This window comes from Aquarana catesbeiana, linkage group LG06 (assembly GCF_042186555.1).
Source record: "Aquarana catesbeiana isolate 2022-GZ linkage group LG06, ASM4218655v1, whole genome shotgun sequence".
Taxonomy (NCBI): Eukaryota; Metazoa; Chordata; class Amphibia; order Anura; family Ranidae; genus Aquarana; species Aquarana catesbeiana.
The window spans coordinates 36,753,195-36,776,969 of record NC_133329.1 but is presented as its reverse complement, the minus strand read 5'-3'; the positions used below and the strand labels follow the sequence as shown (position 1 = coordinate 36,776,969).

Sequence of the window (23,775 nt, the reverse complement as noted above, 5' to 3'; positions counted from 1 at the left end):
TCATAAATTATTTTTTCACATTCTCATTATGCTCTTTTTCAGAGGAAAACAATCGAAGAAGAATTCATGAAATGGAACAAAATTTCCGAAGACAGTCAGAAGAGCAGAAAAGGCAGAGGGATGCTGAACACCGGGCCAGCCTCCAACAGACCATTAATGAAATGACAAAGCACATGCAGGAAGAGAGAAGAATGATGAATGAGAAGGCCAGGGTAATAAGATATATTTTTTTGCTATAACTGTCTTAAAGTGGTTGTAAAGGTTCGCATTTTATTTTTTAAAAATAACAAACATGTCATACTTACCTCCACTGTGCAGCTCGTTTTGCACAGAGTGGCCCCGAACGTCATTTTCTGGGGTCCCCCAGTGGCTCTCTCGGCTCTTCCCCGCCTCAGATAACCCCCTCTGGGAAGCGCTCTCCCAAGGGGGTTACATTGCGGGCGCGCTCCCGAGTCCTATATTCGGGGTTCATAGCCGCTGAGTGCAGGACTCGGTCCCGCCCCCCCCGCCACCCGCGTCATTGGATTTGATTGACAGTCACTGAGCCAATGGCTGTACTGCTATCAATCTATCCAATAAAGAGCCTAGAAGCCCAGGCAAAGGAAGAGCGCGACGTGGGACTTTCCAGGGATCAGGTAAGTAAATCGGGGCCCTGGGGAGCTGGTAAACGTCATATGTTTTTCACCTTAATGCATAGGATGCATTAAGGTGAAAAAACATGAACCTTTACAAGCCCAATAAAGGAACTGCCTCCAAAGACCATTACTGTCTGTGTAGAGTCAGTGGTATCTCTGTGCAGAGGTTTAACACTCCCCTGCTGAATCAGCAAAGTTCATGCTCCCAGGGAATATGTTGGACTTCTGCAGAGAGGCCACTGTTTCCACAGTGAGCAAGAGCGTTTCTCTGCAGCTTGCTGGCAGGGGGCTTTCTACTGAGGCTGCAACTGTTTTCTAAAGAAAATGAGCTGAGACTGTGGCCCCCTTTTGTTTTGATGCAGCTGGAAAGGGTTAACTGATTTAAACTGAATATAAACTGGCCCACTTAAAGTGTTACTCTAAAAAAAAAAAAAAAATCTGTTCCCTTACAGCGGGATTCTGGCCCTAGAAAAAAAAATTAAAAGTCAGCAGCTACAAACACTGTAGCTGCTGACTTTAAATAAGTACTTTCCTGTCCTGGGTGCCCGCGATGTCGGCCGCCTGAGGCCGACCCGTCTCTCGGCTCTCGGGTCCCGGCACCGCCATCCTAGGTAAGGGAAACAGGCAGTGGAACCTTGCAGCTTCACTGCCAGTTTCCTACTGCGCATGCGCGATCGGCGCGGCGCTCTGTGCATGGCCCCGTGGTGTTCTGGGAACACACACAGTTCCCAGAAGACAACGGGGCCACTCACCGAGGAGCAGAACACGCCGCAGAATAGGAAGAGGCAGATTAGAAAGACTGCCTAGCAACAAGGGTTTAGGTAAGTTTAAGAAAAAAAATTTTTCAAATTTTTTTTAAATTTTTTTTTAGTGCTTATACTGTGTCATTTGGCCCCCCGTATCACCTGATATTCCTGGCTGATCCTGCCTGGTTCTGCCCTCCCCTTTGTAAACTGATCACGGGTTATCTTGGCTGCTGAGCCCTGACACCGTGGTCAGTTTACGTGCCTCAGTCATCCGCAGCTCTCCTGTCCTCCTCTGTCCTCTCTCCTCCCTTCCCTGCCTGCTTGTCTGCTTGTACCAGTGCCTGCCCTCCCTGCTTGTCTGCTCGTACCAGTGCCTGCCCCCCTCCCCTCCCCTCCCTGCTTGTCTGATCACACCAGTACCCGCCACCTCCCTTCCCTGCTAGCCTGATCGTACCAGTGCCTGCCCCCTCTCCTCCCTGCTTGTCTGCTCATACCAGTGCCCGTCCCCCTCCCTGCTTTTCTGCTTGCACCAGTGTCCGCCCCCTCATTTCCCTGCTTGTCTGCTCGTACCAGTGCCCGCCCCCCTCCCCTTCCTGCCTGTCTGCTCGCACCAGTACCCGCCCCCTTCCTACTTGTCTGCTTGCACCAGTGCCCGTCCCCCTCCCCTCCCTGCTTGTCTGCTCATACCAGTGTCCCCCCCTGCTTGTCTGCTTGCACCAGTGCCTGTCCCCCTGCCCTACTTGCCTGTCTGCTTGCACCAGTGCCAGCCCCCTGCCCTCTCTGCTTGTCTGCTCATACCAGTGCCTGCCCTCCCTGCTTGTCTGCTCATACCAGTGCCCGCCCCCTGCCCTCCCTTCTTGTCTGCTCGTACCAGTGTCCCTGCCCCCTGCCTTCCCTTCTTGTCTGCTTGTACCAGTGCCTGCCCCTGACTTTCCTTCTTGTCTGCTTGTACCAGCACCTGCTGCCCCCTGCCCTCCCTTCTTGTCTGCTCGTACCAGTGCCTGCCCCCTTGCCCTCCCTGCTTGCCTGCTCGTACCAGTGCCTGCCCCCTGCTTGTCTGCTCGTACCAGTGCCCGCCCCCTGCCCTCCCTGCTTGTCTGCTCCTACCAGTGCCCACCCCCTGCCCTCCATTCTTGTCTGCTTGTACCAGATGCCTGCCCCTGCCTTCCCTTCTTGTCTGCTTGTACCAGCGCCTGCTCCCCCCTGCCCTCCCTGCTTGTCTGCTCGTACCAGTGCCCGCCCCCTGCCCTCCCTTCTTGTCTGCTCATACCAGTGCCCACCCCCCTTCTTGTCTGCTTGTACCAGTGCCCGCCCCCCTGCCCTCCCTGCTTGTCTGCTCCTACCAGTGCCCGCCCCCTGCCCTCCCTTCTTGTCTGCTCATACCAGTGCCCGCCCCCATCCTTGCTGCTTGTCTGCTCATACCAGTGCCTGCCCCCATCCTTCCTGCTTGTCTGCTCGTACGAGTGCCCGCCCCCTGCCCTCCCTGCTTATCTGCTCTCTGCTCATATCAGTGCCCGCCCCCCTGCCCTCCATTCTTGTCTGCTCATACCAGTGCCCGCCCCCCTGCCCTCCCTGCTTGTCTACTCGTACCAGTGTTCCTGCTCCCTGCCCTCCCTTCTTGTCTGCTCGTACCAGTGCCTGCCCCCTGCTCTCCCTGCTTGTCTGCTCATACCAGTGCTCACCCCCTGCCCTCCCTTCTTGTCTGCTCGTACCAGTGTCCCTGCCCCCTGCCCTCCCTTCTTGTCTGCTCGTACCAGTGCCTGCCCCCCTCCCTGCTTGTCTGCGCGCAACAGTGCCTGTCCCCCTACCCTCCTGGCCTGTCTGCTTGCACCAGTGCCCGCCCCCCCTGCCCTCCCTGATTGTATTGCTCGTACCAGTGCCCGCTCCCTGCCCTCCCTTCTTGTCTGCTCGTACCAGTGTCCACCCCCCGCCCTCCCTGCTTCTCTGCTCGTACCAGTGCCCGCCCCCTGCCCTCCCTTCTTGTCTGCTAATACCAGTGCCCGCCCGCCTTCCCTCCCTGCTTGTCTGCTCATACCAGTGCCCACCCCCTGCCCTCCCTTTTTGTCTGCTTATACCTGTGCCCACCCCCCATCCTTCCTGCTTGTGTGCTTGTACCAATGCCTGCCCCTGCCCTCCCTTCTTGTCTGCTCGTACCAGTGCCCACCGCCTGCCCTCCCTGCTTGTCTGCTCTTACCAGTGCCCGCCCCCCTGCCCTCCCTTCTTGTCTGCTCATACCAGTGCCCGCCCCCGTCCTTCCTGCTTGTCTGCTCATACCAGTGCCTGACCCTGCCCTCCCTTCTTGCCTGCTCATTCCAGTGCCTGCCCCCCCACCCTCCCTGCTTGTTTGCTCGTACCTGTGCCCGCCCCCTGCCCTCCCTTCTTGTCTGCTCATACCAGTGCCCGCCCTCCCTGCTTGTCTGCTCATACCAGTGCTGCCCCTACTCTCCCTCCTTGTCTGCTCGTACCAGTGTCCCCGCCCCCTGCCCTCCCTTCTTGTCTGCTCATACCAGTGCCTGCCCCCCCTACCCTCCCTGCTTGTCTGCTCCTACCAGTGCCTGCCCCCTGCTTGTCTGCTCGTACCAGTGCCTCCCCCCCTACCCTTCCTGCTTGTCTGCTCGTACCAGTGCCTGCCCCCTGCTTGTCTACTCGTACCAGTGCCTGCCCCCCCTGCCCTCCCTGCTTGTCTGCTCGTACCAGTGCCCGCTCCCTGCCCTCCCTTCTTGTCTGCTTGTACTAGTGCCCACCTCCCCTGCCCTCCCTGCTTCTCTGCTCGTACCAGTGCCCACCCCCTGCCCTCCTTTCTTGTCTGCTAATACCAGTGCCCGCCCCCCCTTCCCTCCCTGCTTGTCTGCTCATACCAGTGTCCGCCCCCCGCCCTCCCTTCTTGTCTGCTCGTACCAGTGCCCACCCCATCCTTCCAGCTTGTCTGCTCGTACCAGTGCCCGCCCCTGCCCTCCCTTCTTGTCTGCTCGTACCAGTGCCTGCCCCCCCTGCCCTCCCTGCTTGTTTGCTCATACCAGTGTCCCTGCCCTCCCTTCTTGTCTTCTCGTACCAGTGCCCACCCCTCCTCCCTGCTTGTCTGCTCGCACCAGTGCCTGTCCCCCTGCCCTCCTTACCTGTCTGCTTGCACCAGTGCCCGCACCCCCTGCCCTCCCTGATTGTATTGCTCGTACCAGTGCCCACTCCCTGCCCTCCCTTCTTGTCTGCTCGTACCAGTGCCCGCCCCCCCCGCCCTCCCTGCTTCTCTGATCGTACCAGTGCCCGCCCCCTGCCCTCCCTTCTTGTCTACTAATACCAGTGCCCGCCCCCCCATTCTTCCTGCTTGTCTGCTTGTACCAGTGCCTGCCCCTGCCCTCCCTTCTTGTCTGCTCGTACCAGTGCCCGCCCCCCCTGCCCTCCCTGCTTGTTTGCTCATACCAGTGCCTGCCCCCTGCTTGTTTGCTCGTACCAGTGCCCGCCCCCCTGCCCTCCCTTCTTGTCTGCTTATACCAGTGCCCACCCCCGTCCTTCCTGTTTGTCTGCTCATACCAGTACCTGACCCTGCCCTCCCTTCTTGTCTGCTCGTACCAGTGCCTGCCCCACGCCCTCCCTGCTTGTTTGCTCATACCTGTGCCCGCCCCCTGCCCACCCTTCTTCTCTGCTCGTACCAGTGCCTGCCCCCCCTGCCCTCCCTGCTTGTCTGCTCGTACCAGTGCCCGCCCCCTGCCCTCCCTGCTTATCTGCTCTAACCAGTGCCCGCCCTTGCCTTCCCTTCTTTTCTGCTCGTACCAGTGCCTGCCCCTGCCCTCCCTTCTTGCCTGCTCGTACCAGTGCCTGCCCCACCGCCCTCCCTTCTTGTCTGCTCGTCCCAGAGCTCGCCCCCTGCCCTCCCTTCTTGTCTGCTCGTACCAGTGCCTGCCCCCCTACCCTCCCTGCTTGTCTGCTCGTACCAGTGCCTGCCCCCTGCTTATCTGCTCGTACCAGTGCCTCCCCCCTACCCTCCCTGCTTGTCTGCTCATACCAGTGCCTGCCCCCTGCTTGTCTGCTTGTACCAGCGCCCGTCCCTCGCCCTCCCTGTTTGTATGCTCCTACCAGTGCCCGCCCCCTGCCCTCCCTGCTTGTTTTCTCGTACCAGTGCCTGCCCCCTGCTTGTCTGCTCATACCAGTGCCCGCCCCCTGCCCTCCCTTCTTGTCTGCTCATACCAGTGCCTGCCCCCCTGATCTCCCTGCTTGTCTGCTCGTACCAGTGCCCGCCCCCTGCCTTCCCTGCTTGTCTGCTCGTATCAGTGCCCGCCCCCTGCCCTCCCTGCTTGTCTGCTCTCTGCTCATATCAGTGCCCACCCCCCCTGCCCTCCCTGCTTGTCTGCTCATACCAGTGCCTGCCCCCTGCCCTCCCTTCTTGTCTGCTCATACCAGTGTCCGCCCCTGGCTTCCTTTCTTGTCTGCTCGTCCCAGAGCCCGCCCCCTGCCCTCCCTTCTTGTCTGCTCGTACCAGTGCCCGCCTCCCTGCCCTCCCTTCTTGTCTGCTCGTACCAGTGCCCGCCTCCCTGCACTCCCTGCTTGTCTGATCCTACCAGTGCCCGCCCCGTGCCCTCCCAGCTTGTCTGCTCGTACCAGTGCCCGCCCCCCTGCCCGCCCTGCTTGTCTGCTCATACTGCCCTCCTCCTGCGCTCCCTTCTTGTCTGCTCGTATCAGTGCCCGCCCCCTGCCCTCCCTGCTTGTCTGCTCTCTGCTCATATCAGTGCCTGCCCCCCCTGCCCACCCTTCTTGTCGGCTCGTACCAGTGCCCGCCCCCCCGCCCTTCCTTCTTGTCTGCTTGTACCAGTGCCCGCCCCCCTGCCCTCCCTGCTTGTCTGCTCGTACCAGTGCCTGCCCCCTGCTTGTCTGCACATACCAGTGCCCGCCCCCCACCCTCCCTGCTTATCTGCTCATACTAGTGCCCGCCCCTTGCCCTCCCTTCTTGCCTGCTCATACCAGTGCCTGCCCCCTTCCCTCCCTGCTTGTCTGCTCTCTGCTCATATCAGTGCTGCCCCCCGCCCTCCCTGCTTGTCTGCTCCTACCAGTGCCTGCCCCCTGCACTCCCTGCTTGTCTGCTTGTACCAGTGCCTGCCACCTGCTTGTCTGCTCGTACCAATGCCCGCCCCCCTGCCCTCCCTGCTTGTCTGCTCATACTAGTGCCCTCCCCCTGCCCTCCCTTCTTGTCTGCTCGTATCAGTGCTCGCCCCTGCCCTCCCTGCTTGTCTGCTCTCTGATCATATCAGTGCCCGCCCCCCTGCCCTCCATGCTTGTCTGCTCATACCAGTGCCCACCCCCTGTCTTCCCTTCTTGTCTGCTCATACCAGTGCCTGTCCCCTGACCTCCCTGCTTGTCTGCTCGTTTCAGTGCCCGCCCCCTGCCCTCCCTTCTTGTCTGCTCGTATCAGTGCCCGCCCCCTGCCCTCTCTGCTTGTCTGCTCGTATCAGTGCCCGCCCCCTGCCCTCCCTGCTTGTCTGCTCTCTGCTCATATCAGCGCCCACCCCCTGCCCTCCCTGCTTGTCTGCTCATACCTGTGCCCGCCCCCTGCCCTCCCTTCTTGCCTGCTCATACCAGTGCCTGCCCCTGCCTTCCTTTCTTGTCTGCTCGTACCAGTGCCCACCCTCCGCCCTCCCTTCTTGTCTGCTCGTACCAGTGCCAGCCCCACTGCCCTCCCTGCTTGTCTGCTCTCTGCTCATATCAGTACTGCCCCCCCCCGCCCTCCCTGCTTGTCTGCTCATACCAGTGCCCACCCCCTGCCCTCCCTGCTTGTCTGCTCGTACCAGTGCCCGCCCCCTGCCCTCCCTGCTTGTCTGCTTGTACCAGTGCTCACCCCCCTGCCCTCCCTGCTTGTCTGCTCATACTACTGCCCTCCCCCTGCCCTCCCTGCTTGTCTGCTCATATCAGTTCCCCCCCTGCCCTCCCTGCTTGTCTGCTCATACTACTGCCCTCCCCCTGCCCTCCCTTCTTGTCTGCTCGTATCAGTTCCCCCCCACTGCCCTCCCTGCTTGTCTACTCTCTGCTCATATCAGTGACCGCCCCCCTGCCCTCCCTTCTTGTCTGCTCGTACCAGTGCCCGCCCCCCCTGCCCTCCCTGCTTATCTGCTCATACCAGTGCCCGCTCCCTGCCCTCCCTGCTTGTCTGCTCGTACCAGTGCCCGCCCCTGCCCTTCCTGCTTGTCTGCTCATACCAGTGCCCGCCCCCTGCCCTCCCTTCTTGTCTGCTTGTACCAGTGCCCGCCCCCTGCCCTCCCTTCTTGTCTGCTCGTACCAGTGCCCGCCCCTGCCCTCCCTTCTTGTCTGCTCGTACCATCGCCCACCCCCTGTCCTTCCTGCTTGTCTGCTTGTACCAGTGCCGCCCCCTGCCCTCCCTTCTTGTCTGCTCGTATCAGTGCCCGCCCCCTTCCCTCCCTGCTTCTCTGCTCTCTGCTCATATTAGTGCCTGCCCCCCTGCCCTCCCTTCTTGTCTGCTCGCACCAGTGCCTGCCCCCTGCCCTCCCTTCTTGTCTGCTTGTACCAGTGCCCTCCCCCTGCCCTCCCTTCTTGTCTGCTCGTATCACTGCCTGCCCCCTACCCTCCCTTCTTGTCTGCTTGTGTCAGTGCCCACCCCCTGCCCTCCCTGCTTGTCTGCTCACTACTCGTATCAGTGCCCGCTCCCCTGCCCTCCCTGCTTGTCTGCTCATACCAGTGCCCGCCCATTGCCCTCCCTTCTTGCCTGCTCGTACCAGTGCCCTTCCCCTGCCCTCCCTTCTTGCCTGCTCGTACCAGTGCCCGCCCTCTCTGCTTGTCTGCTTGTACCAGTGCCCGCCCCTGCCCTCTCTGCTTGTCTGCTCCTACCAGTGCCCACCCCCCCTTCTTGTCTTCTCATACCAGTGCCTGCCCCCTGCTTGTCTGCTTGTACCAGTGCCCTCCCCCTGCCCTCCCTTCTTGTCTGCTCATACCAGTGTCCGCCCCCTGTCCGTCTTGCTTGCCTGCTCGTACCAGTGCCCGCCCCTGCCCTCCCTTCTGGTCTGCTCGTACCAGTGCTCACCCCCTGCCCTCCCTGCTTGTCTGCTCATACCAGTGCCTGCCCCCTGCCCTCCCTTTTTGTCTGCTCGTACCAGTGCCCGCCACCCTGCCCTCTCTGCTTGTCTGCTCGTATCAGTGCCCACCCCTGCCCTCTCTTCTGGTCTGCTCGTATCAGTGCCCACCCCCTGCCCTCCTTGCTTGTCTGCTCATACCAGTGCCCGCCCCTTGCCCTCCCTTCTTGTCTGCTCATACCAGAGCCCGCCCACCATCCTTCCTGCTCATCTGCTCATACCAGTGCCCGCCCCTGCCCTCCCTTCTTGTCTGCTCTTAGCAGTGCCTGCCCCCTTTCCTTCCTGCTTGTCTGCTCGTAACAGTGCCCTCCCCCTGCCCTCCTTTCTTGTCTGTTCGTACCAGTGCCTGCCCCCTGCTTGTCTGCTTGTACCAGTGCCCTCCCCCTGCCCTCCCTTCTTGTCTGCTCATATGAGTGCCCACCCCCTGCCCTCCCTGCTTGTCTGCTCTCTACTCATATCACTGCTCGCCCCCTGCCCTCCCTGCTTGTCTGCTCGTACCAGTGCCTGCCCCTTGCCCTCCCTTCTTGCCTGCTCGTTCCAGTGCCCGCCCCCTGTCCTTCCTGCTTGTCTGATCGTACCAGTGCCTGCCACCCCTGCACTCTCTGCTTGTCTGCTCGTATCAGTTCCCACCCCTGCCCTCCCTTCTGGTCTGCTCATACCAGTGCCCACCCCCTGCCCTCCCTGCTTGTCTGCTCATACCAGTGCCTGCCCCCTGCCCTCCCTTCTTGTCTGCTCCTACCAGCGCCCGCCACCCTGCCCTCCCTGCTTGTCTGCTTGTACCAGTGCCTGCCCCCTGCTTGTCTGCTCATACCAGTGCCTGCCCCCTGCCCTCCTTGCTTGTCTGCTCATACCAGTGCCCTCCCCTTGCCCTCCCTTCTTGTCTGCTCATACCAGTGCCCGCCCCCATCCTTCCTGCTTATCTGCTCATACCAGTGCCCGCCCCTGCCCTCCTTTCTTGTCTGCTCGTAGCAGTGCCTGCCCCCTGTCCTTCCTGCTTGTCTGCTCGTACCAGTGCCCTCCCCCTGCCCTCCTTTCTTGTTTGTTCGTACCAGTGCCTGCCCCCTGCTTGTCTGCTTGTACCAGTCCCCTCCCCCTGCCCTCCCTTCTTGTCTGCTCATATGAGTGCCCGCCCCCTACCCTCCCTGCTTGTCTGCTCTCTACTCATATCACTGCTCGCCCCCTGCCCTCCCTGCTTGTCTGCTCGTACCAGTGCCCGCCCCTTGCCCTCCCTTCTTGCTTGCTCGTACCAGTGCCTGCCCCCTGCCCTCCCTTCTTGCCTGCTCATAACAGTGCCCACCCTCCCTGCTTGTCTGCTCGTACCAGTGCCCGCCCCTCCTGTCCTTTCATGTCTGCTCGTACAGTGCCGTCCCCCTGCTTGTCTGCTTGTACCAGTGCCCTCCCCCTGCCCTCCCTTCTTGTCTGCTCGTATCAGTGCCCGCCCCCTGCCCTCCCTGCTTGCCTGCTCTCTGCTCATATCAGTGCCTGCCCCCTGCCCTCCCTTCTTGTCTGCTTGTATCAGTTCCCCCCCTGCCCTCCCTGCTTGTCTGCTCATACTACTGCCCTACCCCTGCCCTCCCTTCTTGTCTGCTCGTACCATCGCCCGCCCCCTGTCCTTCCTGCTTGTCTGCTTGTATCAGTGCCCGCCCCTGCCCTCTCTGCTTGTCTGCTCCTACCAGTGCCCACCCCCTGCCCTCCCTTCTTGTCTTCTCATACCAGTGCCTGCCCCCTGCTTGTCTGCTTGTACCAGTGCCCTCCACCTGCCCTCCCTTCTTGTCTGCTCGTATCAGTCGCCGCCCCCTGCCCTCCCTTCTTGTCTGCTCATACCAGTGTCCGCCCCCTGTCCTTCCTGCTTGTCTGCTCGTACCAGTGCCCGCCCCTGCCCTCCCTTCTTGTCTGCTCGTTCCAGTGCCAGCCCCCTGCCCTCCCTTCTTGTCTGCTCGTACCAGTGCCCGCTCCCCCTGTCCTTCCTGCTTGTCTGCTCGTACCAGTGCCCACACCTTCCCTCCTTTCTTGTCTGCTCGTACCAGTGCCTGCCCCCTGCTTGTCTGCTTGTACCAGTGCCCTCCCCCTGCCCTACCTTCTTGTCAGCTCATATCAGTGCCCGCCCCCTGCCCTCCCTGCTTGTCTGCTCTCTACTCATATCACTGCTCGCCCCCCTGCCCTCCCTGCTTGTCTGCTTGTACCAGTGCCCGCCCCTTGCCCTCCCTTCTTGCCTGCTCGTAACAGTGCCCGCCCTCCCTGCTTGTCTGCTTGTACCAGTGCCCACCCCTCCTCTCCCTTCTTGTCTGCTCGTACAGTGCCTTCCCCCTGCTTGTCTGCTTGTACCAGTGTCCTCCCCCTGCCCTCCCTTCTTCTCTGCTCATATCAGTGCCCGCCCTCTGCCCTCCCTGCTTGTCTGCTCTCTGCTCATATCAGTGCCGGCCCCCTGCCCTCCCTTCTTGTCTGCTCATACCAGTGTCTGCCCCCGTCCTTCCTGCTTGTCTGCTCGTACCAGTGCCCGCCCCCTGCCCTCCCTTTTTGTCTGCTTGTATCAGTGCCCACCCCTGCCCTCCCTTCTTGTCTGCTCGTACCACTGCCCACCCCCTGCCCTCCCTGCTTGTCTGCTCATACCAGTGCCCGCCCCCTGCCCTCTCTTCTTGTCTGCTTATACCAGTGCCCGCCACCCTTCCCTCCCTGCTTGTCTGCTCATACCAGTGCCTGCCCCCTGCTTGTCTGCTCGTATCAGTGCCCGCCCCACTGCCCTCCTTGCTTTTCTGCTCATACCAGTGCCCGCCCCTGCCCTCCCTTCTTCTCTGCTCGTACCAGTGCTGGCCCACTGTCCCTCCAGCTTGTCTGATCATACTTGTGCCCGCCCCCCCTGCCCTCCCTGCTTGTCTGCTCTCTATTCATATCAGTGCCCACCCCCCTGCCCTCCCTGCTTGTCTGCTCGTACCAGTGCCCACCCCCGCTCTATCTTCTTGTCTGCTCGTATCAGTGCCTGCCCCCTGCCCTCCCTGCTTGTCTGCTCTCTACTCATATCAGTGCCCACCCCCCTGCCCTCCCTGCTTGTCTGCTCGTACCAGTGCCTGCTACCTGCCCTCCCTGCTTGTCTGCTCATACCAGCGCGCACCCCCTGCCCTCCCTTCTTGTCTGCTCGTATCAGTGCCCGCCCCTGCCTTCCCTTCTTCTCTGCTCGTACCAGTGCCTGCCCCTGTCCTCCCTTCTTGTCTGCTCGTACCAGTGCCCGCCCCCTCCCTGCTTGTATGCTCATACCAGTGCCTGCCCCCTGCTTGTCTGCTCGTTCCAGTGCCCGCCCTCCTGCCCTCCCTGCTTGTCTGCTCATACTAATGCCCCCCCTGCTCTCCCTTCTTGTCTGCTCGTGCCAGTGCCCACCCCCGCTCTCCCTTCTTGTCTGCTCGTATCAGTGCCTGCCCCCTGTCCTCCCTGCTTGTCTGCTCATACCAGTGCCCGCCCCTTGCCCTCCTTTCTTGGTTGCTTGTACCAGTGCCCGCCCCCTGCCCTCCCTTCTTGCCTGCTCATACCAGTGCCCTCCCTGCTTGTCTGCTCATACCAGTGCCCGCCCCTGCCTTCCCTTCTTGTCCGCTCGTACCAGTGCCTGCCCCTGTCCTCCCTTCTTGTCTGTTCTTACCAGTGCCCGACCCCTGCCCTCCCTGCTTGTCTGCTTGTACCAGTGCCCACCCCCACTCTCCCTTCTTGTCTGCTTGTATCAGTGCCTGCCCCCTGCCCTCCCTGCTTGTCTGCTCATACCAGTGCCTGCCACCTGCCCTCCCTGCTTGTCTGCTCATATCAGCACCCACCGTCAGCCCTCCCTTCTTGTCTGCTCATACCAGTGCCTGCCACCCCTGTCCTTCCTGCTTGAATGCTTGTACCAGTGCCAACCCCTGCCCTCCCTTCTTGTCTGCTTGTACCAGTGCACGCCCGCCCTGTCCTTCCTTCTTGTCAGCTCATACCAGTGCCTGCCCCCTGCCCTCCCTGCTTGTTTGCTCATACCAGTGCCCACCCCCTGCCGTCCCTTCTTGTCTGCTCATAGCAGTGTCCGCCCCCATCCTTCCTGCTTGTCTGCTCGTACCAGTGCCCGCCCCTGCCCTCCCTTCTTGTCTGCTTGTACCAGTGCCCGCCTCCCTGTCCTTCCTTCTTATCTGCTCATACCAGTGCCCGCCCCTGCCCTCCCTTCTTGTCTGCTCGTACCAGTGCCCGCCCCTGCCCTCCCTTCTTGTCTGCTCGTACCATCGCCCTCCCCCTGTCCTTCCTGCTTGTCTGCTTGTACCAGTGCCCGCCCCCTGCCCTCCCTTCTTGTCTGCTCGTATCAGTGCCCGCCCCCTTCCCTCCCTGCTTCTCTGCTCTCTGCTCATATTAGTGCCCGCCCCCCTGCCCTCCCTTCTTGTCTGCTCGCACCAGTGCCCGCCCCCTGCCCTCCCTTCTTGTCTGCTTGTACCAGTGCCCTCCCCCTGCCCTCCTTTCTTGTCTGCTCGTATCAGTGCCTGCCCCCTACCCTCCCTTCTTGTCTGCTTGTTTCAGTGCCCACCCCCTGCCCTCCCTGCTTGTCTGCTCACTACTCGTATCAGTGCCCGCTCCCCTGCCCTCCTTGCTTGTCTGCTCATACCAGTGCCCGCCCCTTGCCCTCCCTTCTTGCCTGCTCGTACCAGTGCCCTTCCCCTGCCCTCCCTTCTTGCCTGCTCGTACCAGTGCCCGCCCTCCCTGCTTGTCTGCTCGTACCAGTGCCCGCCCCTGCCCTCTCTGCTTGTCTGCTCATACCAGTGCCCACCCCCCCTTCTTGTCTTCTCATACCAGTGCCTGCCCCCTGCTTGTCTGCTTGTACCAGTGCCCTCCCCCTGCCCTCCCTTCTTGTCTGCTCGTATCAGTGCCCGCCCCCTGCCCTCCCTTCTTGTCTGCTCATACCAGTGTCCGCCCCCTGTCCGTCCTGCTTGTCTGCTCTTACCAGTGCCTGCCCCTGCCCTCCCTTCTTGTCTGCTCGTTCCAGTGCACGCCCCCTGTCCTTCCTGCTTGTCTGATCGTACCAGTGCCTGCCACCCCTGCCCTCTCTGCTTGTCTGCTCGTATCAGTGCCCACCCCTGCCCTCCCTTCTGGTCTGCTCGTACCAGTGCTCACCCCCTGCCCTCCCTGCTTGTCTGCTCATACCAGTGCCTTCCCCCTGCCCTCCCTTTTTGTCTGCTCGTACCAGTGCCCGCCACCCTGCCCTCTCTGCTTGTCTGCTTGTATCAGTGCCCACCCCTGCCCTCTCTTCTGGTCTGCTCGTACCAGTGCCCACCCCCTGCCCTCCTTGCTTGTCTGATCATACCAACGCCCACCACCCTGCCCTCCCTGCTTGTCTGCTTGTACCAGTGCCTGCCCCCTGCTTGTCTGCTCATACCAGTGCCTGCCCCCCTGCCCTCCTTGCTTGTCTGCTCATACCAGTGCCTGCCCCTTGCCCTCCCTTCTTGTCTGCTCATACCAGTGCCCGCCCACCGTCCTTCCTGCTTATCGCTCATACCAGTGCCTGCCCCTGCCCTCCCTTCTTGTCTGCTTGTAGCAGTGCCTGCCTCCTGTCCTTCCTGCTTGTCTGCTCGTACCAGTGCCCTCCCCCTGCCCTCCTTTCTTGTCTGTTCGTTCCAGTGCCTGCCCCCTGCTTGTCTGCTTGTACCAGTGCCCTCCCCCTGCCCTCCCTTCTTGTCTGCTCATATGAGTGCCCGCCCCCTGCCCTCCCTGCTTGTCTGCTCTCTACTCATATCACTGCTCGCCCCCTGCCCTCCCTGCTTGTCTGCTCATACCAGTGCCCGCCCCTTGCCCTCCCTTCTTGCTTGCTCGTACCAGTGCCCGCCCCCTGCCCTTCCTTCTTGCCTGCTCATAACAGTGCCCACCCTCCCTGCTTTTCTGCTCGTACCAGTGCCCGCCCCTCCTCTCCCTTCTTGTCTGCTCGTACAGTGCCTTCCCCCTGCTTGTGTGCTTGTACCAGTGCCCTCCCCCTGCCCTCCCTTCTTGTCTGCTCGTATCAGTGCCCGCCCCCTGCCCTCCCTGCTTGCCTGCTCTCTGCTCATATCAGTGCCCTCCCCCTGCCCTCCCTTCTTGTCTGCTCGTATCAGTTCCCCCCCTGCCCTCGCTGCTTGTCTGCTCATACTACTGCCCTCCTCCTGCCCTCCCATCTTGTCTGCTCGTACCATCGCCCGCCCCCTGTCCTTCCTGCTTGTCTGCTTGTACCAGTGCCCACCCCTGCCCTCTCTGCTTGTCTGCTCCTACCAGTGCCCACCCCCTGCCCTCCCTTCTTGTCTTCTCATACCAGTACCTGCCCCCTGCTTGTCTGCTTGTACCAGTGCCCTCCCCCTGCCCTCCCTTCTTGTCTGCTCGTATCAGTGGCCGCCCCCTGCCCTCCCTTCTTGTCTGCTCATACCAGTGTCTGCCCCCTGTCCTTCCTGCTTGTCTGCTCGTACCAGTGCCCGCCCCTGCCCTCCCTTCTTGTCTGCTCGTTCCAGTGCCCGCCCCCTGCCCTCCCTTCTTGTCTGCTCGTACCAGTGCCCGCTCCCCCTGTCCTTCCTGCTTGTCTGCTCGTACCAGTGCCCACACCTGCCCTCCTTTCTTGTCTGCTCGTACCAGTGCCTGCCCCCTGCTTGTCTGCTTGTACCAGTGCCCTCCCCCTGCCCTACCTTCTTGTCTGCTCATATCAGTGCCCGCCCCCTGCCCTCCCTGCTTGTCTACTCTCTACTGATATCACTGCTCGCCCCCCTGCCCTCCCTGCTTGCCTGCTTGTACCAGTGCCCGCCCCTTGCCCTCCCTTCTTGCCTGCTCATACCAGTGCCCACCCTCCCTGCTTGTCTGCTCATACCAGTGCCCGCCCCTGCCTTCCCTTCTTGTCCGCTCGTACCAGTGCCTGCCCCTGTCCTCCCTTCTTGTCTGTTCTTAACAGTGCCCGACCTCTGCCCTCCCTGCTTGTCTGCTCGTACCAGTGCCCACCCCCGCTCTCCCTTCTTGTCTGCTCGTATCAGTGCCTGCCCCCTGCCCTCCCATCTTGTCTGCTCTCTACTCATATCAGTGCCCGCCCCCCTGCCCTCCCTGCTTGTCTGCTCATAACAGTGCCTGCCGCCTGCCCTCCCTGCTTGTCTGCTCGTACCAGCACCCACCGTCTGCCCTCCCTTCTTGTCTGCTCGTACCAGTGCCTGCCACCCCTGTCCTTCCTGCTTGAATGCTTGTACCAGTGCCCGCCCCTGCTCTCCCTTCTTGTCTGCTCGTACCAGTGCACGCCCGTCCTGTCCTTCCTTCTTGTCAGCTCATACCAGTGACCGCCCCCTGCCCTCCCTGCTTGTTTGCTCATACCAGTGCCCGCCCCCTGCCGTCCCTTCTTGTCTGCTCATAGCAGTGTCCGCCCCCATCCTATCTGCTTGTCTGCTCGTACCAGTGCCCGCCCCTGCCCTCCCTTCTTGTCTGCTCGTACCAGTGCCCGCCTCCCTGTCCTTCCTTCTTATCTGCTCATACCAGTGCCCGCCCCTGCCCTCCCTTCTTGTCTGCTTGTGCTAGTGCCCGCCCCCTGCCCTCCCTGCTTGTCTGCTCATACCAGTGCCCGCCCTCCTGACCTCCCTTCTTGTCTGCTCGTACCAGTGCCTGCCCCCCTGCCCTCCCTGCTTGTCTGCTCTCTGCTCATATCAGTGCTGCCCCTCGCCCTCCCTGCTTGTCTGCTCCTACTAGTGCCCGCCCCGTGCCCTCCCTGCTTGTCTGCTCATACCAGTGCCCAACCCCCCGGCCCGCCCTGCTTGTCTGCTCATACTACTGCCCTCCCCCTGCCCTCCCTTCTTGTCTGCTCGTATCAGTGCCCGCCCCCTGCCCTCCCTGCTTGTCTGCTCTCTGCTCATATCAGTGCCTCCCCCCCTGCCCTCCCTTCTTGTCGGCTCCTACCAGTGCCCGTCCCCCCGCCCTTCCTTCTTGTCTGCTTGTACCAGTACCCGCCCCCCTGCCCTCCCTGCTTGTCTGTTCATACCAATGCCTGCCCCCTGCTTGTCTGCACATACCAGTGCCCGCCCCCCACCCTCCCTGCTTATCTGCTCATACTAGTGCCCGCCCCTTGCCCTCCCTTCTTGCCTTCTCATACCAGTGCCCGCCCCCTGCCCTCCCTGCTTGTCTGCTCTCTGCTCATATCAGTGCTTCCCCCCCGCCCTCCCTGCTTGTCTGCTCCTACCAGTGCCCGCCCCCTGCCCTCCCTGCTTGTCTGCTCTTACCAGTGCCTGCCCCCTGCTTGTCTGCTCGTACCAATGCCCGCCCCCCTGCCCTCCCTGCATGTCTGCTCATTCTAGTGCCCTCCCCCTGCCCCCCCTTCTTATCTGCTCGTATCAGTGCTCGCCCCTGCCTTCCCTGCTTGTCTGCTCTCTGATCATATCAGTGCCCATTCCCCCTGCCCTCCCTGCTTGTCTGCTCGTACCAGTGCCCGCCCCCTGTCCTCCCTTCTTGTCTGCTCGTACCAGTGCCTGCCCCCTGACCTCCCTGCTTGTCTGCTCGTTTCAGTGCCCGTCCCCTGCCCTCCCTTCTTGTCTGCTCGTATCAGTGCCCTCCCCCTGCCCTCCCTGCTTGTCTGCTCGTATCAGTGCCCGCCCCCTGCCCTCCCTGCTTGTCTGCTCTCTGCTCATATCAGCGCCCACCCCCTGCCCTCCCTGCTTGTCTGCTCATACCAGTGCCCGCCCCTGCCATCCTTTCTTGTATGCTCGTACCAGTGCCCTGCCTCCGCCTTCCCTTCTTGTCTGCTCGTACCAGTGCCAGCCCCACTGCCCTCCTTGCTTCTCTGCTCTCTGCTCATATCAGTGCTGTCCCTCCGCCCTCCCTGCTTGTCTGCTCATACCAGTGCCAACCCCCTGCCCTCCCTGCTTGTCTGCTCGTACCAGTGTCTGCACCCTGCCCTCCCTGTTTGTCTGCTTGTACCAGTACCCACCCCCCTGCCCTCCCTGCTTGTCTGCTCATACTACTGCCCTCCCCCTGCCCTCCCTTCTTGTCTGCTCGTATCAGTTCCCCCCACTGCCCTCCCTGCTTGTCTGCTCTCTGCTCATATCAGTGCCCGCCCCCCTGCCCTCCCTGCTTGTCTGCTCGTACCAGTGCCCACCCCCTGCCCTCCCTTCTTGTCTGCTCGTACCAGTGCCTGCCCCCCCTGTCCTCCCTGCTTGTCTGCTCGTACCAGTGCCCGCCCCCTGCCCTCCCTTCTTGTCTGCTCGTACCAGTGCCTGCCCCCTGCCCTCCCTGCTTGTCTGCTCATACCAGTGCCCGCCCCCTGCCCTCCCTGCTTGTCTGCTCGTACCAGTGCCCGACCCCTGCCCTCCCTTCTTGTCTGCTCGTACCAGTGCCCGCCCCCCCTGCCCTCCCTGCTTATCTGCTCGTACCAGTGCCCGCCCCCTGCCCTCCCTTCTTGTCTGCTCGTACCAGTGCCCGCCCCTGCCCTCCCTTCTTGTCTGCTCATACCATTGCCCACCCCCTGTCCTTCCTGCTTGTCTGCTTGTACCAGTGCCCGCCCCCTGCCCTCCCTTCTTGTCTGCTCGTATCAGTGCTCGCCCCTGCCCTCCCTCCTTGTCTGCTCGTACCATCGCCCACCCCCCTGTCCTTCCTGCTTGTCTGCTTGTACCAGTGCCCGCCCCCTTCCCTCCCTTCTTCTCTGCTCATATCAGTGCCCGCCCCCTGCCCTCCCTGCTTTACTGCTCTCTGCTCATATTAGTGCCCACCCCCCTGCCCTCCCTGCTTGTCTGCTCATACTACTGCCCTCCCCCTGCCCTCCCTTCTTGTCTGCTCGTATCAGTTCCCCCCACTGCCCTCCCTGCTTGTCTGCTCTCTGCTCATATCAGTGCCCGCCCCCCTGCCCTCCCTTCTTGTCTGCTCGTACCAGTGCCCGCCCCCTGCCCTCCCTTCTTGTCTGCTCGTACCAGTGCCTGCCCCCCTGCCCTCCCTGCTTGTCTGCTCGTACCAGTGCCCGCCCCCTGCCCTCCCTGCTTGTCTGCTCGTACCAGTGCCCGCCCCCTGCCCTCCCTTCTTGTCTGCTCGTACCAGTGCCCGCCCCCCCCTCCCCTCCCTGCTTATCTGCTCATACCAGTGCCTGCCCCCTGCCCTCCCTTCTTGTCTGCTCATACCAGTGCCCGCCCCTGTCCTCCCTCCTTGTCTGCTCGTACCATCGCCCACCCCCTGTCCTTCCTGCTTGTCTGCTTGTACCAGTGCCCGCCCCCTGCCCTCAATTCTTGTCTGCTCGTATCATTGCTCACCCCTGCCCTCCCTCCTTGTCTGCTCGTACCATTGCCCACCCCCTGTCCTTCCTGCTTGTCTGCTTGTACCAGTGCCCGCCCCCTTCCCTCCCTTCTTGTCTGCTCGTATCAGTGCCCGCCCCCTGCCCTCCCTGCTTTACTGCTCTCTGCTCATATTAGTGCCCACCCCCTGCCCTCCCTTCTTGTCTGCTCGCACCAGTGCCCGCCCCCTGCCCTCCCTTCTTGTCTGCTTGGACCAGTGCCCTCCCCCTGCCCTCCCTTCTTGTCTGCTCGTATCAGTGCCTGCCCCCTACCCTCCCTTCTTGTCTACTCGTGTCAGTGCCCACCCCCTGCCCTCCCTGCTTGTCTGCTCACTACTCGTATCAGTGCCCGCTCCCCTGCCCTCCCTGCTTGTCTGCTCATACCAGTGCCCGCCCCTTGCCCTCCCTTCTTGCCTGCTCATACCAGTGCCCGCCCCCTGGCCTCCCTTCTTCCTTGCTCGTACCAGTGCCCGCCCTCCCTGCTTGTCTGCTCGTACCAGTGCCCGCCCCTGCCCTCTCTGCTTGTCTGCTCGTATCAGTGCCCACCCCCTGGCCTCCCTTCTTGTCTTCTCATACCAGTGCCTGCCCCCTGCTTGTCTGCTTGTACCAGTGCCCTCCCCCTGCCCTCCCTTGTTGTCTGCTCGTATTAGTGCCGCCCTCTGCCCTCCTTTCTTGTCTGCTCATAACAGTGTCTGCCCCCTGTCCTTCCTGCTTGTCTGCTCGTACCAGTGCCCGCCCCTGCCCTCCCTTCTTGTCTGCTTGTTCCAGTGCGCGCCCCCCATCCTTCCTGCTTGTCTGCTCATACCAGTGCCGTCCCCTGCCCTCCCTGCTTGTCTGCTCGTACCAGTGCCCGCCGCCTGCCCTCCCTTCTTGTCTGCTCGTACCAGTGCCCGCCCCCCCTGCCCTCCCTGCTTATCTGCTCGTACCAGTGCCCGCCCCCTGCCCTCCCATCTTGTCTGCTCATACCAGTGCCCGCCCCTGCCCTCCCTCCTTGTCTGCTTGTACCAGTGCCCGCCCCCTTTCCTTCCTGCTTGTCTGCTCGTACCAGTACCCGCCCCCTGCCCTCCTTTCTTGTCTGTTCGTTCCAGTGCCTGCCCCCTGCTTGTCTGCTTGTACCAGTGCCCTCCCCCTGCCCTCCCTTCTTGTCTGCTCATATGAGTGCCCGCCCCCTGCCCTCCCTGCTTGTCTGCTCTCTACTCATATCACTGCTCGCCCCCTGCCCTCCCTGCTTGTCTGCTCGTACCAGTGCCCGCCCCTTGCCCTCCCTTCTTGCTTGCTCGTACCAGTGCCCGCCCCCTGCCCTTCCTTCTTGCCTGCTCATAACAGTGCCCACCCTCCCTGCTTTTCTGCTCGTACCAGTGCCCGCCCCTCCTCTCCCTTCTTGTCTGCTCGTACAGTGCCTTCCCCCTGCTTGTGTGCTTGTACCAGTGCCCTCCCTTCTTGTCTGCTCGTATCAGTGCCCGCCCCCTGCCCTCCCTGCTTGCCTGCTCTCTGCTCATATCAGTGCCCGCCCCCTGCCCTCCCTTCTTGTCTGCTCGTATCAGTTCCCCCCCTGCCCTCGCTGCTTGTCTGCTCATACTACTGCCCTCCTCCTGCCCTCCCATCTTGTCTGCTCGTACCATCGCCCGCCCCCTGTCCTTCCTGCTTGTCTGCTTGTACCAGTGCCCACCCCTGCCCTCTCTGCTTGTCTGCTCCTACCAGTGCCCACCCCCTGCCCTCCCTTCTTGTCTTCTCATACCAGTACCTGCCCCCTGCTTGTCTGCTTGTACCAGTGCCCTCCCCCTGCCCTCCCTTCTTGTCTGCTCGTATCAGTGGCCGCCCCCTGCCCTCCCTTCTTGTCTGCTCATACCAGTGTCTGCCCCCTGTCCTTCCTGCTTGTCTGCTCGTACCAGTGCCCGCCCCTGCCCTCCCTTCTTGTCTGCTCGTTCCAGTGCCCGCCCCCTGCCCTCCCTTCTTGTCTGCTCGTACCAGTGCCCGCTCCCCCTGTCCTTCCTGCTTGTCTGCTCGTACCAGTGCCCACACCTGCCCTCCTTTCTTGTCTGCTCGTACCAGTGCCTGCCCCCTGCTTGTCTGCTTGTACCAGTGCCCTCCCCCTGCCCTACCTTCTTGTCTGCTCATATCAGTGCCCGCCCCTTGCCCTCCCTGCTTGTCTACTCTCTACTGATATCACTGCTCGCCCCCCTGCCCTCCCTGCTTGCCTGCTTGTACCAGTGCCCGCCCCTTGCCCTCCCTTCTTGCCTGCTCATACCAGTGCCCACCCTCCCTGCTTGTCTGCTCATACCAGTGCCCGCCCCTGCCTTCCCTTCTTGTCCGCTCGTACCAGTGCCTGCCCCTGTCCTCCCTTCTTGTCTGTTCTTAACAGTGCCCGACCTCTGCCCTCCCTGCTTGTCTGCTCGTACCAGTGCCCACCCCCGCTCTCCCTTCTTGTCTGCTCGTATCAGTGCCTGCCCCCTGCCCTCCCATCTTGTCTGCTCTCTACTCATATCAGTGCCCGCCCCCCTGCCCTCCCTGCTTGTCTGCTCATAACAGTGCCTGCCGCCTGCCCTCCCTGCTTGTCTGCTCGTACCAGCACCCACCGTCTGCCCTCCCTTCTTGTCTGCTCGTACCAGTGCCTGCCACCCCTGTCCTTCCTGCTTGAATGCTTGTACCAGTGCCCGCCCCTGCTCTCCCTTCTTGTCTGCTCGTACCAGTGCACGCCCGTCCTGTCCTTCCTTCTTGTCAGCTCATACCAGTGACCGCCCCCTGCCCTCCCTGCTTGTTTGCTCATACCAGTGCCCGCCCCCTGCCGTCCCTTCTTGTCTGCTCATAGCAGTGTCCGCCCCCATCCTATCTGCTTGTCTGCTCGTACCAGTGCCCGCCCCTGCCCTCCCTTCTTGTCTGCTCGTACCAGTGCCCGCCTCCCTGTCCTTCCTTCTTATCTGCTCATACCAGTGCCCGCCCCTGCCCTCCCTTCTTGTCTGCTTGTGCTAGTGCCCGCCCCCTGCCCTCCCTGCTTGTCTGCTCATACCAGTGCCCGCCCCCCTGACCTCCCTTCTTGTCTGCTCGTACCAGTGCCTGCCCCCCTGCCCTCCCTGCTTGTCTGCTCTCTGCTCATATCAGTGCTGCCCCTCGCCCTCCCTGCTTGTCTGCTCCTACTAGTGCCCGCCCCGTGCCCTCCCTGCTTGTCTGCTCATACCAGTGCCCAACCCCCCGGCCCGCCCTGCTTGTCTGCTCATACTACTGCCCTCCCCCTGCCCTCCCTTCTTGTCTGCTCGTATCAGTGCCCGCCCCCTGCCCTCCCTGCTTGTCTGCTCTCTGCTCATATCAGTGCCTCCCCCCCTGCCCTCCCTTCTTGTCGGCTCCTACCAGTGCCCGTCCCCCCGCCCTTCCTTCTTGTCTGCTTGTACCAGTACCCGCCCCCCTGCCCTCCCTGCTTGTCTGTTCATACCAATGCCTGCCCCCTGCTTGTCTGCACATACCAGTGCCCGCCCCCCACCCTCCCTGCTTATCTGCTCATACTAGTGCCCGCCCCTTGCCCTTCCTTTTTGCCTTCTCATACCAGTGCCCGCCCCCTGCCCTCCCTGCTTGTCTGCTCTCTGCTCATATCAGTGCTTCCCCCCCGCCCTCCCTGCTTGTCTGCTCCTACCAGTGCCCGCCCCCTGCCCTCCCTGCTTGTCTGCTCTTACCAGTGCCTGCCCCCTGCTTGTCTGCTCGTACCAATGCCCGCCCCCCTGCCCTCCCTGCATGTCTGCTCATTCTAGTGCCCTCCCCCTGCCCCCCCTTCTTATCTGCTCGTATCAGTGCTCGCCCCTGCCTTCCCTGCTTGTCTGCTCTCTGATCATATCAGTGCCCATTCCCCCTGCCCTCCCTGCTTGTCTGCTCGTACCAGTGCCCGCCCCCTGTCCTCCCTTCTTGTCTGCTCGTACCAGTGCCTGCCCCCTGACCTCCCTGCTTGTCTGCTCGTTTCAGTGCCCGTCCCCTGCCCTCCCTTCTTGTCTGCTCGTATCAGTGCCCTCCCCCTGCCCTCCCTGCTTGTCTGCTCGTATCAGTACCCGCCCCCTGCCCTCCCTGCTTGTCTGCTCTCTGCTCATATCAGCGCCCACCCCCTGCCCTCCCTGCTTGTCTGCTCATACCAGTGCCCGCCCCCTGCCCTCCCTTCTTGCCTGCTCATACCAGTGCCCGCCCCTGCCATCCTTTCTTGTATGCTCGTACCAGTGCCCTGCCTCCGCCTTCCCTTCTTGTCTGCTCGTACCAGTGCCAGCCCCACTGCCCTCCTTGCTTCTCTGCTCTCTGCTCATATCAGTGCTGTCCCTCCGCCCTCCCTGCTTGTCTGCTCATACCAGTGCCAACCCCCTGCCCTCCCTGCTTGTCTGCTCGTACCAGTGTCTGCACCCTGCCCTCCCTGTTTGTCTGCTTGTACCAGTACCCACCCCCCTGCCCTCCCTGCTTGTCTGCTCATACTACTGCCCTCCCCCTGCCCTCCCTTCTTGTCTGCTCGTATCAGTTCCCCCCACTGCCCTCCCTGCTTGTCTGCTCTCTGCTCATATCAGTGCCCGCCCCCCTGCCCTCCCTGCTTGTCTGCTCGTACCAGTGCCCGCCCCCTGCCCTCCCTTCTTGTCTGCTCGTTCCAGTGCCTGCCCCCCCTGTCCTCCCTGCTTGTCTGCTCGTACCAGTGCCCGCCCCCTGCCCTCCCTTCTTGTCTGCTCGTACCAGTGCCTGCCCCCTGCCCTCCCTGCTTGTCTGCTCATACCAGTGCCCGCCCCCTGCCCTCCCTGCTTGTCTGCTCGTACCAGTGCCCGACCCCTGCCCTCCCTTCTTGTCTGCTCGTACCAGTGCCCGCCCCCCCTGCCCTCCCTGCTTATCTGCTCGTACCATTCCCCCCCCCCTGCCCTCCCTTCTTGTCTGCTCGTACCAGTGCCCGCCCCTGCCCTCCCTTCTTGTCTGCTCATACCATTGCCCACCCCCTGTCCTTCCTGCTTGTCTGCTTGTACCAGTGCCCGCCCCCTGCCCTCCCTTCTTGTCTGCTCGTATCAGTGCTCGCCCCTGCCCTCCCTCCTTGTCTGCTCGTACCATCGCCCACCCCCCTGTCCTTCCTGCTTGTCTGCTTGTAC

General features: G+C 62.1%; 1 protein-coding gene across 3 annotated transcripts in view; it reads left to right on the top strand.

The window, feature by feature from the left end:
* Positions 1 to 23,775, top strand: part of LOC141148306 (guanylate-binding protein 6-like) — a 128,278-nt gene that overhangs the window by 84,360 nt on the left and 20,143 nt on the right. For all 3 annotated transcript variants that reach the window (XM_073635608.1, XM_073635610.1, XM_073635609.1), the window contains one exon: positions 43 to 212. In XM_073635608.1, coding sequence (XP_073491709.1) covers positions 43 to 212 — 170 coding nt within the window. The remainder of the gene's footprint in view (positions 1 to 42; positions 213 to 23,775) is intronic.